Genomic DNA, 16,484 nt, shown 5'->3' on the forward strand with positions numbered 1-16,484 from the left:
AAGTAGAAAGTGTATTCAGAATTTTTATCATTCTTCTAAACTTTTAGAAGTCGCCTTCTACGGATAAGAATACTTGATTTTTTGCGAAAATTAATGAAATTTCAGTTAAGAAAATATTCTAAAAATCTCTTAGAAATATTTTAACTTTCTAAAACATGTTATGGTCGATTTTACTTAAAAAAATTAAAAAAAAACGATTATTCCTTCTCTTCTTCATCAATCTATGGTTTTTCCATAGTTTTTCTTTTGATTCTTCTCACAAACTCTTGTTCTCTATGATGCATATCTATACTCTTTTTTTTTTCGATTGCCTTTCAACTGTTTTTTACCTTTTTTCCATTAACTTTTTTTTTAAAATTCAAATTAACTTTTAAATTGTGTTTAATTAGATTAAATATAGGGTTAGTTTTGGGATTATGAGAAAAATTATACTATTGAGACAACTTTATGTTGTTTTTATACTAAAGGGACAACAACCTTGTTTTTTTGTTCTCTTTTAGCAATTTTCCCTAAAAATTTTCCTTATTTTTGTGACAAAAATTAAATAATAACGAAGTACTGCACCCAGACTGTAAATAGTCTAAACTCACGAAAACGTTCTACTTTCCCTCTCAAAACTCCCTCTCTCTCATAAATCTCATTAAATCCCTAAATTAAATAATACAAATTCAAAACCACTCTTTCGTTTTCTTAGATTAAAAATCGCTTTCTCTACAGTGCGATCGGAAACGATGGCGGCGAATCTGACGGCGGGAGCGATCGCGAAGATGCTGAGCGGAGAAGTGAAGGAGGAGAAAGAGATGACGCCGATCCTGCAAGTGACGGAGATAAAGATGATCCAGCAAGTGCGGAGGAACCAGGAGCTGAGCGTGGAGAGGTATAAGGTCGCCTTGTCCGACGGGATCCAGTCGCAAGAAGGCATGCTTAGCGCTACCTCCAACGCTCTCGTCAAGCAAGGGAGCATTCAAATCGGATCGATTCTTAGACTCACTCGATTCAACTGCAGCCCCGTAAGGAATCGAAGGTATGATTCTTCAACGCTCTGATTCTGATGATTGTAGAAACGAATCAATGTAAAAGCTGTATTCTTGTTGGCAGGATTGTTATTGTTAACGAACAAGAGATTATTGCGGAGAAATGTAATATCTTTGGGAATCCTCTTCAATTGTTGACACCTAATGCACAAACCAATAGTGTAGCTACAAGGAGTGAGTTCAATGGTGTAGCCAGTTTAGCTCAACCTCAAGCTGTTCAAAGACAGACCTTTGGTTCTGGTACTGGTTTTCACCAGCAACAGGCTATAAGGACTGAAGTCAATAGTGTAGCCAATTCATCTCAAGCTCAAGTTGTTCAAAGACCATCCTTTGCTACTAGTTATAACCAGCAACAGGCTACAAGGAGTGTAGCCAATTCATCTCAAGCTCAATTTGCTCAAAGACAACCCTTTGTTTCTGGTTACGTGAGCAGCTCAAATGCAGGTTACGGAAGCTCTAGGCAGGAGCAGGCTTATTATTCTCGTCCACCGGTTCAGCCTCAGCCACCATCTATGTATGCTAACAGGAGTCCAGTGGCTAGGAACCAAGCTACTCCAATGATAATTCCCATCGCTGCTCTTAACCCTTACCAGGGTCGGTGGACTATTAAGGCTAGGGTCACGAGTAAAGGAGAGCTTAAGACTTATAATAAGACTCATGGGGATGGGAAGTTATTCAGTTTTGATCTCCTTGATGCTGACGGTGGGGAGATTCGTGTTACTTGTTTCAACGAGATGGTTGATAAGTTCTTTGACGTGATTGTTGTTGGTAACGTTTATCTGATCTCAAAGGGAACTTTGAAGCCTGCTCGGAGAGAGTATAATCATCTCCCTAATGACTATGAAATACAGTTAGAGAATGGGTCAACTGTTGAGCAATGCTATGAGGATGATGCGGCCATTCCGCGGAATAGATTCCGTTTCTGTTACATAAGTGATGTTGAGAACATGGAGAGCAATAGTATCGTTGATCTTATTGGAATTGTGTTGTCCATCAGTCCGACTGGTTTAATCATGCGGAAGAGCGGAACTGAGGTGCAGAAGAAGGCACTTCGGTTGATGGATATCTCAGGGAGAAGCGTGGAAGTAACTATGTGGGGTAACTTCTGCAACGTAGAAGGACAGAGACTGCAAAGTCTTTGTGACTCTGGTGCATTCCCGGTTCTTGCTGTGAAGGCGGGGAGGGTCAGTGAGTTTAACGGGAAACAAGTGAGCACCATTGGATCAAGTCAACTCTACGTAGAGCCAGACTTCCCTGAAGCTAGAGAAGTGAGGGAGTGGTACGAGAGAGAAGGACGTAATGCTCCTTGTATCTCGATATCTAGAGTGTCTTCCGGCGTTGGCAGACAAGAGATTCGCAAGGTGATCACTCAAATCAAGGAAGAGAATCTAGGGACCTCAGAGAAGCCAGACTGGATCACAGTCACTGCCACCATTTCATTCATGAAGGTTGACAATTTCTGCTACACAGCTTGTCCCAGCATGAATGGAGATCGTCCATGCAGCAAAAAGGTGACTAATAACGGAGATGGGACTTGGCGGTGCGAGAGATGTGACAAATGCGTGGATGAATGTGACTATAGGTATATATTGCAGCTACAGTTACAGGATCATACAGGCGTAACCTGGGGCACTGCGTTTCAGGAAGCTGGTGAGGAGATAATGGGAATGCCTGCGAAAGATTTGTATTATCTGAAGTATGAGGAACAGGATGAGGAGAAATTTGAAGACATCATCCGCAAGGCTGCTTTCACCAAGTACATTTTCAAGCTGAAGGTTAAAGAAGAAACTTATGGTGATGAACAACGTGTGAAAGCAACAGTTGTGAAAGCTGAGAAGCTGGACTACTCTCAAGATACCAGGTCCCTCCTAGAGGAAATACATAAACTCAGAACGGAAACTATGAACCCAGAGAGTTCCAGCTACAGGTCTAGTGCATTTAACTCCGGTATGATTTTGTGTGGCGCATGTGGGAGCAATGGTCATGTTTTTGCTAACTGCCCAAGCTTTATGAGTGAGCCACAAGGACAACACTATGTGATGAGCACACAGGGGAGAAACACAGGAAGAGGCATGCCAAGGCAACATGTTGGCAGTAGCTACTGAAAGACTTTAGTAACTATATCACATCTCCATCATTATCTTTATACATTTGGATACTCAGGTCAGAGGCTGTTTTGACCGTTTCACGTTCACTTTAGTTTTCTTTTTCTTGGTGCTTTGTATAAATCTCTTCACCGTTAAATAAGCTAAAGTTATATGATCAAAATCAGATTCCAATTGCTCTTTATTTGCACTTTAAAACGACACCTTTGTTCTGATTTACACAATTACAAAACTTCCCAACACATAAAACATCCAATCATCACATAGTAGTTTTGATAAGAACATATATCAATAGCAGAGTCCAGTTGATTTAGCAGATTCACCAACATTCACATTGTAATAAACCTCCTTCACTCCTTCCCCTGCACCACAATGTCCTTTACCAAACCCTGAATCATCAGAAACCTGGCTGTATCCATCACCCGCAGTAACAGTAGACGTTTCAGCAACTGTACTCGCAGCCACCGCTCTGAGACGGTAACGTTCAGCTCTTGACCCAATCACCTGTCCCAAGATGGAAGCTCCAATGGTCAAAGCCATGGCTGCTTTAGGCATCAGCACAGACTTCCTGAGCATAGCTATGAAAGGCACTGCAGCATGGACCGCCACAAACCACGAAGGCGAAAACTTGATGGTGTGTTCTCTCCAAACACCGAGAGGCACGTTTGCAGCCATCCCCATGAGAGCTATCGCAAGCATCTTTTCAGGTAAAGGCTGAGGGCGAAGGCTTTTAACCAAAGGGGTCTTGGAAAGCGCAGCTCTCGCAGCTACTATAGGAGCAGGACATTTAAATTTCATTCCAGATGGTGGCTGTAATGCTTTAGCCACAAGAGGCATGACTTTACTTGCAGCTCTGTAAGATTTCGCTATTGGACAGTTCCCTGTTTTTAGCCACTCGTCACCAACTGCCTCGTGTTTCGATGAGTCCCCAGACTGCAAATAAACAAAGCAAAAACTGAATAAGTTACTGATCTCCATAGTAAAGTCTTTGTATACAATCTTACCTCTTGTTTGTTGGGTTTCTTCTGCTGTTTCTTATACTTGTCTGAAAAGGGACCAAAGCTAAAAGGTCCTCCAGGACCAAAAGCTGATAGGCTTATCGTAGCAACCTTCCCCGCAAGAGGATTGAACTGCGGTGTCTCGTCTTCAAGATCATCTCTGAAACTAGAATGTCCAGAAAGCGGCACAATACCGTCTTTGCCATGGAAGAGCTTAAACGCAGTATCAAATCCAGGACCATCTTCAAAAATAGGACCTTTACTATCTCCTTGCACCACCTGAATCAAAATCAAGATAAAAACTTTACATCCCCCATTCAATAAAAAAAATAGATTATAAAACTTTTTCATGTTTAAAGGGTAAGATAATAGTTACAGGAAGTTGAAAATTCAAGGAGGAGAGGGAGAAACTGGTAGGCTTGTTGATGTTTCTGAGGAAAGGGCATTTCTGGATAATGCTTTCAGCAACAAAGGGACACTTAGATGATTCATTATCCATTGTAGCCTGAGAAAATTGAAATTCAAATTGATTTCGATAAGAAACAAACAAATCCAGGATGCGAAGCTCCACAAATTGAAATACCCAAATATTCAATTCACACGATATTAAAACCCACTATGATCGATTTTATTATCAACCCTAGAAATCATTCATATGTAATAGGAATCGAGAACGGAACGATGATAAAGCACGGAATCGAATCGAGAAACTCACCTGAGAATATTTCGATTGTTCTCGCCGGGAAGAATGTTACAGAGCTTTTGATAAAACGTGTGGTGAACACGGACGTGTATAGGAGTTTGTATTATTGTTACCGGTTGGGTCGTTGAACCGTATAACTGTTCCTTTTTAATAGAACCGGTGATCACCGGTTTAACTATTTTGGTGATCAAGCGTGACTATTTTGCATGTTTGGTAATGGGCTGAGAGAGATGTCAATCCAAGTCCCACATTGGATAATTAGACAAAGAGTGTCTAATATATAAAGAGATGTCCAACTCTAATAGTAGGAGGCCTTTTGGGATGGAAACCAAAATTAAATCCATGCGGGCTTGCCTAAGACCCAAAGTGGACAATATTGTACTAATCGGATAATATAGATTGGACACAGGATTTCACAATCCCAACATGGGCGATGGATCTTCATGACCTTTGTCGTTACGATAATCTGATCCAACTGTAGAAATCAGTGGAGTGGCTAAGTAGTCGTTGTAAACTTGAAGTGTGAATATCAATATCGCATATGTTATAAATAGTTGATCATCATATTTAATAGGATTAGAAATTTAATGTGTTATCAGTACTAAAAAAAACTTGAAGTGTAAAGAAATAACATCTAAGATTTATTGACCAACCAGATTATTAATCTATTTTCAAAAAGGAATGAATTACTTATTTACAAAAAGTAACCGCTATTATCTCCAGTGATCTTTGAGATTATCCTATTTGTACCGGTCTCTTTATGTTAGACCCATGAACTTAATACTCCAAACCAACTAAATAATTTGAACCCCGCCAGATTTTCCGGAGCCTATCACTGGAACTTCTCCATCATTAGAAATTCACAAGATTCCCTATTAGAGAAACTACTATAGCATTCAATAAAGACAAATCAATCAAAGATAAGATCTATCAGAGAAGTTATCATCTCGAGTAGTAACATATCGATTTTGAAAGATTACGTCAATATCATATCACAATGATAATGTAAATTCAAAATCGTGTCACCTTTTTGAATATTTTGATTTGTCGCCTCCCAGATATATAACGGAATATTACTTATATAGAACTTTCAAAAAAAATTAAAATACTTCGGCTTCCAAGTATATTATGAATACATAACTATTTAGTTCATGAAAAATTATAATCGAAGTAATAAATTTCAGTATGTATAGCATAAAATCATGCTAGCAAGAGATCAAGAATTAAAATCACAAGACCATGATGAGATCAATAATACAAAACTACAAAAGAAAACCAAGCTCACCATAAAATGTAGGTTTGAACTATTGTCTGCCTAGTGGATCATTTAGGTTAGAAATTAGAATTGATCAGTACCTCTCACTCCAGCAAGAAATTTTCCCATCTTGACCAATCTGATTTTGGGTCAGGTATTGTTTTTTTTCATCAGTAGATTATATTAAACAGGTTGAATGCAATTCTTACAAACCAAATCTGACCAGAACCATAAGCCGGTGTGGTGAAAACTGTCCCCAAAAACAAGAATTAAGAAAATGAAACTATGACAAAGAGGAACAGAACTCTATAAACTTATGGGACAAACACATAATCATCAAGGAAGTTAAGCGAATTGATATTGGATGCCATAATGAACGAGGAAGCGTTGGAAGTTACATTATTAGGGATGAGAGCAAGGATCCATAATAAATTCCACCAGGAATCATGAAAAATCACCATGCAAGAATATCTTCATCTAAATGAAGCCACAAGAAAACGGATATAGTTTATGAACCGTGAGAAAACAAATAAACTGAACTAATACATATAAGTCAGTTCGGATTCAATTAACAGCTTGCGGGGATAGCTCAGTTGGGAGAGCGTCAGACTGAAGATCTGAAGGTCGCGTGTTCGATCCACGCTCACCGCATTCCTAAGTTTTAAGTTTTCCACGATCTGAAGATCAATTTGTTAAAGGGCTTAGAGCATCAGCAATGCCGATACTCTCGGCTCGATAACCCAGGTAAGTTTTTTAGATTATTTTATTATTTTTATTTTTTTCAGCTTAAAACAAAATTAAAAAGGAGCCAATCGTGGGTTCTCACATGGCAATGGAACCTGCACACAGTAACAAGTCTATCGGAAAATTGATCCTTAACTAGGGACTGCAAGTTTTTGTGGAAGCCCCCTTAGTCCAGTGGTTTAACTAAGGGTTCATTAATACTTCTACATCAGGAGGTCTGAGTTTCAAATCTCAGCAAAGGCGAATTATGCAGATTTATGGAGAAAAGCATACAAGAGATCTTCGGTATAGCGCAAGGAGTACCGTCAGACATGGATCTCATAGGACGGCTCAGGATGATGCAGTCAGACGTGAATCCTCATAAGGCAGATAGAATTGTCGGCTATAGAATCGTATTGTAATTTTCTCATAGTTTGTAAGAGCATAATTAACCATCGACAAAAAAAACTAGGGACTGCAAAAAAGACTAATTTGACACAAATTCTTAAATTTTAAAGGTTCCACAGATTATTATAATAATTTAATGCTAAGGATTCTTTTTTAAAAATCATTGTTGCAGATGCTCTTATACCTAAGTTTTATGTACACTAGAGATTTTGCCGAGGCTACGCCCGGATTTATGAAAATATCATTATATTTAATACATATATATTACACATATATCTAAATGAGAATATAAATATTAGTTTGTTTTAAATATGAGTGAAACGCAATTTTTTTTTACTATCTGAATATGTATGGGATGGTGAAAAAATGTAAAATTGATAAATAATTTGATAAAACTTATTTTAAATCACTAAACTTGCATTTTTTTTACTTAATTCCTATATTTTTTAAATATTCCAATTTGTTTTGTGTGGAAAGATTTTTTATTGAAAAAAAATTGTTTAAAATGTCAGTATGAAAACTAAATTGTAGATAATTTATATTTAACTAAGTATATAATCTAAATTAATAACTATTTTAAAGAATATTCTAATTTTTATTATGCTGGTACGTAGCAAGGAATAATATATATTAAACCAAAATGCATGACTCTTATTTAGTTCTTAACAGTAACATCTACAAATGATAAGAGTAAAATATAAATAGTTATAAATTTAAATGTATTAGTTTGTTTCTCTATATATTTTATAATAAGAACACCTTCACAATCTATCTAATTGCAACTCAACCATCAGAATATATATATATATATATATATATATATATATATATATATATATATATTAGGAAATATTAAAAACCATCATAAAAATAATAAATTTCATATTAAAAATTAAAAACTGTATATAGTTTGAAAAAAAATCTCTAAAACCTCATCTATTAGAAAATGGAGAAAGTAATTTTTATTGTATATATGAATAATTTCAGTTTAAATATTATATGGTATTTTACTAAGCGCACCATTTTGGCAATGAAAACAAAACACACCAAACCGAATCCTCAGGAACACACAAACCGTATAAACTATTTTAATCTTCCCATTACAAATATTCTTTTAGTTTTCTTCTTACATTGTCGTCACCACTTCCAACTCTTGTGTCTTACTTCTTCTGTGGTGTATGAATCTTGTGACTTACTTCTTTTCAGGTGTTTGAGACATTCCTTTCATGTTCAACGGTTGGAGTCAAAACATACAAATATTAGTATACAGTTGAACAACCATTTCCGCTTACCCAAAACTAATTCAATACCTTATCTACCCAACACTGATTTGTCTCCAGAGCCGCATTACAACTTCTACTCCACAGCTTGGACCATGAATCAGGCAAATAATGATAATCGAATTTGACATCAAGTTCTGGTGACATTATCCCCTCCAAATTTATTCAATACTCAATAATGTGTACATTAAGAAAAGATTAATGTGCATACACATGCGATTTCAAAGAAAAATAAATTACCAGGTTTGTCTTCCTACTCTGCTGCTCGAGCTATTACAGCCACCTCCTGTCATAAACCCATTTTCAGCAGACTTCTTTGAACCACCTTCAGAGACACATTGACCATTGAGATGAATCAAAATTGAGTACATTACTCTAGTTTGCAGGAAAAGCTTTTTGTAACCATGTATATTTAGTAGTAGTGGAGAAGCAATATAATCTCCAAATGGTGCAGAAATGTAGGAAACTACACGTTCACATAACAATAGAATCAGTCGGTGGCAAGCAAATAAATAAGTGGGAGGTAAAAGTTATTCATGAAGGATAAATCTATGTTCAAGATCTCAAATGCTCAAACACCCTTGACAAATCAAACAATTGCGTCAAAAAGAGAAGAATTGTGTATCAGTACCTTTCGTTCCTCTATCAAAGCTCAGTCTTAGGCTCAAGCTGGCTATGTTCCATTGACCAGTTCATCTGTCCCTAAAAAACTAATTATCACAAAGTAAGCCAGTTTACACATTTTGTTAGTAAGTTAAAACACATTCAAGATATTGAGCACAAATATATGCTTGACAGAGATTTGGAGATTATTAAACATACATTAACGTGGGAATCAAGAGATTATAGTTTTTTTCTCGGCTTAAGGGGTACCCTCTTCAACATTGTAGAAACATGGTGAATAGTCTTTTTCAAGATAAGATTTGTCTCGCCAACTGCTATAAGACTTTTATTTGCTACACCAGTTATCTATCTTGACAGCAACCCTTTTAATAGACGCATCTGCGTTGTTGTTGCTGCTTCTCTTCTCTTTATCCGTTGCAGGAACCGAAACGAACTTGGCAGGTATATTGTTGTTGTTACTCGAATTTACAGAACTGCCAATGCCGTTATTAGGGTTCGTCGTCTCCGATCTTCTCTCCGGAGATCTGCTTACTCGTCTGCTACCGCTTCCTCTCTCCCTACTCCCCGATCGGTAGCTCTTCGAGTCCTCCCTCTCCCTGCTAGGAGTCCGTCTCTTTCGCTCCCGACGCTGCTCAGAGTCCGTCTCTTCCGCTCCCGACGTGACTCTCCGCCACCGCGCTGCTGCTGATGAATCCGCCGCTAGGCTTCTTCTTCCGCTCCTCCGTCTTTCGTCGGCTTTGTCTGCGTCACCGTTGTTGTCAAAGTCGAAGCTCCTCTTGGACACAGAATACCTCTTGGTTTTCGCCGCTGCGGCGGAGTTGCTCTGGCTTAGTCTTCCGCACTAGATCAGTATCGCGTCTACATCGGCTGGAGTCTGGTTTGTAGTAGTACCGGTTGATTTCTCCTCGGAAGCTGTTGAGTCCTTCGGACCTGTCTTCGTTGTCTTGGATCGCTCGTGGTTCTTCCGGTGTTTGATCACGAACACTTCTTTCCTCGGGTTGTTATTCTCTTGTATGGTCTCTGCTTCGTTCTTGGGTTTAGAACATTGAAGGGGAGGTGGAACAGAACATTGAAGAATCGCTTTAACATAGTCACTGATGAGAAGGTAACGGCGGAAAAAAAATTAGGGATCGGAGAAGATGAAGTGGAATCGTCGGGATAGACTTCCGAAGCTTGAAGACGAAGAAGTAGGAGCTGGGTGGGCCAATAATTTTTTTTGGAGAGAGCCCATACAGAAGCCCACCTTGACTGTTAGAGAGAGCGCATACGTACAGTCATAAACCGAAAAAAGTACATGGTGACGTGGTAAAACGAAATGTTATGATTGGACTATTTTCATGTCCGACGTAGACACTCTAAAAAGCCTCCATCAGCCCCTTTTAATATAGTATATATAGATGACCATATATTTAGAAAAAGAATTTTCTGGCCCAATAAATAAAAAAGGTCAAAACTCAAAACTTCAAAAGTCATCAAACATGGACATAACACGAGACAATAGCCTAGCTGAGAATTTTTAAATTATCTAAACATTTTAAATAATTTTGATTTTAAAAATAGCCTAGCTGAGAATTTCTTTGCCGGAAATTAATATTTTCAACATTTTGATTTAGTTCAGATTTTTTCAAAGCATGTTCAGTTCAAAGTGTTTGTAAACAAACACGGACACCAAGTTACAATCTCCTATATTTTTTTGGGTGTAAATCTCTTATATTAAAAAAAAAGAAGTTCTCCTATATTTTGAGCGTGTTGATATTAATATATATTTAGAAGTGGTATGGAAGAATTTTTCAAGATATTTTTAATCTGTTTTGTTATTTTTGGATTAACAACTTACCCGTTTCACAACCTTCTAAATATCTGATATCTACATATCTAGCAAAACATATATATTTTTATTAGATGTTTGATTTGATTTGTAAAATAGATACAAATTTGAAAAATAAAAAGTAATATTGAATGTAAAATAATAATATTTTATCATAAAAATAAATTTTTACTTATCTAATATTTTTTAATAATAAAAAAATCATTTTGATGGAGAAAATTGTTATAAAATTAATAACAAATTGAATTAAATTTCACAGATATTTTCTAACATGGAAGAAATAAAATGGGCAATTGTCAATAATAGCACCTTTTGAAGTTTATGTCACAAAAATAGCACTAGAAGGAGAAAGTCACAAAAATGACATTCATTAAAGGGTAAAATATCCCTAATACCCTTGATTTAAAATTAAATAAACAAACAAAAATAAATAAAAATAAATAAAATAAAAATAAAAAAATGAAAAAAAGAAATTTTTTTTATAGTTTCAGATTATATTTTTTAGATTCAAAATTTTTATAATTTTTTTTTGAAATTTTTTTTTCGAATTTTTTTTTTTTCAAATTTTCTTTTTATAATTTAAAAATACTTTTGAAACTGTTTTTAAAATTTTTTATTTTTATTTTAGTATTTATTTTTTATAAAATTTTAAACCCTAATTCCAAAACCCCACCCCCTTAACTATAAACCTTAAGGTTTGTATTAATTAACCCAAGGGGTATAAGTGTATATTTACCTCTTTAATGAAACCTATTTTTGTGACTTTGAGCCTTGAATGCTACTTTGGGAACAAAAACTTGGTTTTGGTTTGGTGCTATCATAGTCTTTTTCTCAAATAAAATGAAGGAAAATATTTGAATTGTTGAAAAAGAAAATAAAAACAAAGTAAGAAAAGTCAAGGGAAGTATCTATCATCCATCTGTTACAACTTGGAACGGAGAGGAGAGAATAAAAGGAAAACTGGGAGAGGCGGCCATCAAAACTCCAAAATATACGGTTCAGATTGGCGAAGACGTCTTCAATAATCATCAACGGTCAAGAGGTAGAGTATTACCGTACGTTTGGTTGCAGACGATTATAGCTACCACCCACATACACGACCATAATATTGCTTTTTTTTTCTTGGACAACCACGACCATAATATTGCTCAATAATTATATATTCCTTTTTAGGTGAGATATTATAAAGGAGGTTAGGTCTTTTCATTTTTAATAGTTATCACGAGAACCTCACAAAAATACGCGGCAAGGAGAGAGAGAGAGAGAGAGAGAGAGAGCGGTGGAGTCGTAAGTTTGCGTAGGCGATAACGTTTTTTTCCCGTCGTCGGAGACGGAGGTTATGCCTTTTGGCTCTTGAGGTAATCACAGATCTCTCCGATTTTCACCGATTGCGATTTTGTTTCCTTCGTTAATGATGTTCCCTTTCGCTTTTGTGCTTCAATCGGATTGATTTGGGGTTGTTGTTTGATCGGAGTCGCGTTTCGGAGATCTGACGCAGTCGAATTTGACGTATCCGACTCGTTTTCGTGTTTTGGATCATAATCAGATGAATTGGGATCTAGTCTGTGCTCCGTTGATTGCAATTAGGGTTTCTTAGGATTCTTGTGATATTGATTTAAATTAGTGATGTTTTGTGTGAATGAACAGGTTATATTAAGCTTTCATTTCAAGTGCCTTTTGAGATATGGAACAAGATTACATCTGCTCAGGCTGCTACAAGTTTCGGGTTTCTTCGTTGCAAGAAGCACTCGATTTGCGGTTTCTTGCGCTCTCAGGTTTCCTTGGTGGCTCTTTCGTCAACTGCACTTAGTGGTACCTACCACCTTCTTCTCTGCATCTTACTGATGCAACTTTCTAATACATGGTGATATATTTGAGGACACCTAGCTCTAACTTTGATTATGATAATAAGGAAATATGAGGTTTAGAAAGATTTTTGGGAGTATGAATACAGAAATATGGAAATTTTGAGAAAATGAAATAATTATATCTAGAATTTAGGAAATCTCAAAAAGGAATGATATAGAGTTTAGAGAGATCTTATTCTTTCCTGAATGTTCTTTTTACGTCATATTCTTTGAAACCTGATTGTTTGTGTGGCGTCTTTGTATTTTACAGGGCTCATGTCTGCAAGTTATCGCTTCTTCGCATAGTCCTGAAGCCTCATCTAAACTTGGTCCTTTCAGTAAAAAAACTGTGTTAGTCCACTATTCCATGTCTGGTTCTTATGGGAGCTGACTAACGAAGGATCTACAAGCTTCTTTTCAAGTTTTGGCATGTCGTAGCTTTGATAGTCTTTTCCTAGAGTCTCTGAACGTTCCTTCCTGTTGGTTCATTGCGTCTTCCAGTCCTCAATATGTTCTGCCTTCTTCTCTTGGTGTCTTTCTTTTGCCTTGCTGGTCAACCGATTGATTTTCAAAGTAAATAACGGCGAGCCTACCTAGCGCGAGAAACTTTGAGTTTGCTACCATACGAACAACTGGAAACAGAAGTTACATACAAAAATTTAAGGAGATACTTTACTTTACTGTAGTGGGGATGGAAAGGTAGGTTTGATTTCTCTTATCTTTGGCTTCAGACCCCTTGGTTTATATAATTCATGTTTACTTTTTTGATGCCGTATGCAAACTGCAGGTATAATTTAATCAAAGAAGTTGGTGATGGAACTTTTGGGAATGTTTGGCGAGCTGTCAATAAACAGACGGGTGAAGTTGTAAGTTGTTTTTTTCCGAGAGGTGCTTCTGTACTATTAGTATTTGTACTTGTTTTTTAGGGTACTGAAGTTTTCGATGGACAGGTTGCAATTAAAAAAATGAAGAAGAAGTATTTCTCTTGGGAAGAATGTATTAATCTGAGGGAAGTGAAGGTACCGTATCTTCTTTACTGAAAGTTATCAGTATATTTTTCTTGTATATCTACTGATTCCTCTTTTTTCTCATATTAGTCACTTAGCAGAATGAATCATCCAAACATTGTGAAGCTGAAGGAAATAATCCGGGAGAATGATATCCTATACTTTGTGTTCGAGTACATGGTATACTTCTTGCTACTTTTGATTGGATCTTGATGCCACAGCTTTTTCTTCTCCATTGTCCTAAATATTCTTTCTTTTCTTACTCGACCAGGAGTGCAATCTTTACCAGCTTATGAAGGATCGTCCCAAGCTTTTTGCGGAATCTGATATACGAAATTGGTGCTTTCAAGTCTTTCAAGGCCTTTCTTACATGCATCAGCGTGGATACTTCCACCGTGATCTTAAGCCAGGTAATTGATAGCCTTGAGTTGCCAATGGGTGTTTTTTTCTTTCAGTTTCCAGGGTTTTCTAACGCAGTCATAGTTAAATATTTTGTCAATGATCATATGCATTTTTTTCATGCTGCAGAAAATTTATTAGTCTCTAAAGATGTCATTAAGATTGCTGATCTTGGCCTGGCCCGGGAGATTGATTCGAGTCCACCTTATACAGAGTATGTCTCGACACGCTGGTAAGGTTCACTTCCCTGATCTGTTGAAAGGAGCTCTTAAGAAAATCATTTATTTATAGTGAGATGCTACCTGTACATATGGCTAATGTGTCTAAATTTCTAACAGGTACAGGGCCCCTGAAGTACTACTACAGTCATATGTGTACACGTCAAAAGTTGGTTAGTGTTCTCAAAGTTCCAATAAAAAGAAGTGTCTTTCAATATGGTGTTGGTCCATTTCTTAACAATGGTGTAATGTTGACTGTTTTAGATATGTGGGCAATGGGCGCTATTCTGGCTGAGCTGTTGTCTCTTCGTCCTCTCTTTCCTGGAGCTAGGTATTTGTCAAATGGTTTATAAAATTGATTAAAGTAGTGTTGCGGATGTGATGCTAAGCTAAATTTATCTTTTAATGTGTGCAGTGAGGCAGATGAGATCTACAAAATCTGCAGTGTGATAGGTAGCCCAACTGAAGAGACATGGTTGGAGGGGCTTAATCTTGCTAGCGTCATCAATTACCAATTCCCTCTGGTAACGTTTTGTCAATCTTCAACGTTTCTGGTGAAAGTAGTGTCACGGACTTTGTATCTTTGGTTACTAGTAATAATTCGTTTGTTTTCGTGCAGCTTCCGGGTGTACACCTCTCAAGCTTGATGCCATATGCTAGTGCAGAGGCCGTTAACCTTGTTGAGCGTCTCTGCTCATGGGATCCCTGTGATAGGCCGACTGCTGCAGAGGCTTTGCAGCATCCGTTCTTCCAGAGTTGCTACTATGTTCCACCATCTCTCCGTGCCAAACCGTCTGTTGGACAGAGAGGGTCTCTCGAGCATCAGCAGCAATCCTTCAAGAGGTTGCCTGCGACTTTGACCAGTACTGCTAATAATAATAAGGCGTTCAACAGTTATGCTACTCCAAAGGCGAATGCTCTTCCTTACGGTGCTTGTCAGACCCAGAGGAAGCAGGAGATGTCTAATAAGATTAACCAGGAGACATCATGGAACAGCAAACCTGTGGGAAGTTATAATGTCAGAGATGCTAAGTATATACCACCACCTGGAAGGAAGAGTCCTCGTAAGTGAAGTCACATATTCTTTTTCTTTTCCCTGGTCGTATAGTTTTGATTATTAATAAAATGTATGCACATCTGCAGCATCAATGAACAAGAAGTGGGTCTTTCCTCGTGGGCCATCAGAGAATGCAAATAAACTGGCAAATGCTGCGGCGGTGGGAGGTGGAAGATGGAGTCAAAGGCAGACACAACAACCGGCGATGAAGGCAGGGTGGGTGGGGGATAGTGGTGACATGTTTCTCAGACCTACACAGCCTCCCAATCACTACTCTAGGAGAATTGCTGGTTAATGGTCCAAGGGTCTTTCCTATGACCCCACACTCATCGTCATCTACTACTACCCGAGAGTCCAAGTCGAAAGTTTGAAGACTGTTGATTGCCTTTTATTTGTGTTTCTTCTTCCAAAGCTCTCTTGTTTATCTATGGATCTTTCCTCTTTCTGTTCTTGACGTTTTGAATTTAAGTGTGTGTATGGAGTATTCTTTTCATTTTCACAATGAAGCTCTCGACTTTTGGAACAATCTTTCTATTGCGTGTAATTTTAATAACTACTGTTTTAGAAAAGAGCTAGGTCCATTTATTCTGCATTTCGCTTCAGCGATGGGTGACAGAATGAGTGGTTCGTTCTCTTCTCCCTGTTCGACCCCCTCAACACAACTATTACATAATATGATTGATAATTGTTTTGGAAGTTCCTAACTGTTAGCAATAAAATCGTACATCTCTAAAATATCACATTTTTTTATCTCGAGATTTATTTCTTAAATAATAAAAGTTTGTAAAATTTTCTTATTTTTAGTTTGTTATTTAACATCTTTAGATATTATATTATCATATTGATAAATGCATATCCATTATTTTCTACCATTAGTTTATGTTATTTTCAAACTATTTATTGTTAATCTTCTTTATAAAATTTATTAAAATTTTCAACTAACTTATAGACAGATCTCGTTAGACTCTTTACTTTTTTTTTCTATATTATACTTATTG

General features: G+C 37.0%; 3 protein-coding genes and 1 non-coding gene across 5 annotated transcripts; 3 read left to right on the forward strand and 1 right to left on the reverse strand.

Moving 5' to 3' along the window:
- Positions 1 to 661: 661 nt before the first annotated feature.
- Positions 662 to 3,315, forward strand: LOC106366739 (replication protein A 70 kDa DNA-binding subunit C). The gene is made up of 2 exons (XM_022692780.2): positions 662 to 1,024; positions 1,099 to 3,315. Exons 1-2 carry the CDS (start codon positions 732 to 734, stop codon positions 3,137 to 3,139), a joined length of 2,334 nt encoding a protein of 777 aa, XP_022548501.2. The 5' UTR covers positions 662 to 731; the 3' UTR covers positions 3,140 to 3,315.
- Positions 3,303 to 5,006, reverse strand: LOC106366741. The gene is made up of 4 exons (XM_013806403.3): positions 4,853 to 5,006; positions 4,514 to 4,642; positions 4,144 to 4,416; positions 3,303 to 4,072 (listed from the first exon to the last, which is right to left on the reverse strand). The coding sequence occupies exons 2-4, from the start codon at positions 4,634 to 4,636 to the stop codon at positions 3,428 to 3,430; spliced, it is 1,041 nt and encodes a 346-aa protein (XP_013661857.2). The 5' UTR covers positions 4,637 to 4,642; positions 4,853 to 5,006; the 3' UTR covers positions 3,303 to 3,427.
- A 1,667-nt stretch (positions 5,007 to 6,673) lies between these two features.
- On the forward strand, positions 6,674 to 6,746 carry TRNAF-GAA. The gene has a single exon. It is a non-coding gene; the product is annotated as a tRNA-Phe (tRNA).
- A 5,333-nt stretch (positions 6,747 to 12,079) lies between these two features.
- LOC106366742 (cyclin-dependent kinase F-4) lies at positions 12,080 to 16,014 on the forward strand. 2 transcript variants are annotated; one of them, XM_013806405.3, is made up of 13 exons: positions 12,080 to 12,316; positions 12,606 to 12,770; positions 13,077 to 13,504; positions 13,593 to 13,671; positions 13,756 to 13,824; positions 13,903 to 13,992; positions 14,084 to 14,222; positions 14,341 to 14,443; positions 14,550 to 14,602; positions 14,694 to 14,760; positions 14,845 to 14,953; positions 15,049 to 15,493; positions 15,573 to 16,014. In XM_013806405.3, the coding sequence occupies exons 3-13, from the start codon at positions 13,497 to 13,499 to the stop codon at positions 15,779 to 15,781; spliced, it is 1,371 nt and encodes a 456-aa protein (XP_013661859.1). In that variant the 5' UTR covers positions 12,080 to 12,316; positions 12,606 to 12,770; positions 13,077 to 13,496; the 3' UTR covers positions 15,782 to 16,014. The 2 variants fall into 2 exon arrangements, with proteins under 2 accessions (XP_013661859.1, XP_013661858.1); XM_013806404.2 differs by lacking the exons at positions 12,080 to 12,316; positions 12,606 to 12,770; positions 13,077 to 13,504 and having other exon boundaries at positions 13,558 to 13,671.
- The last annotated feature ends 470 nt before the right edge of the window (positions 16,015 to 16,484 follow it).

This window comes from Brassica napus, chromosome A9, assembly GCF_020379485.1.
Source record: "Brassica napus cultivar Da-Ae chromosome A9, Da-Ae, whole genome shotgun sequence".
NCBI classification, from domain to species: Eukaryota; Viridiplantae; Streptophyta; class Magnoliopsida; order Brassicales; family Brassicaceae; genus Brassica; species Brassica napus.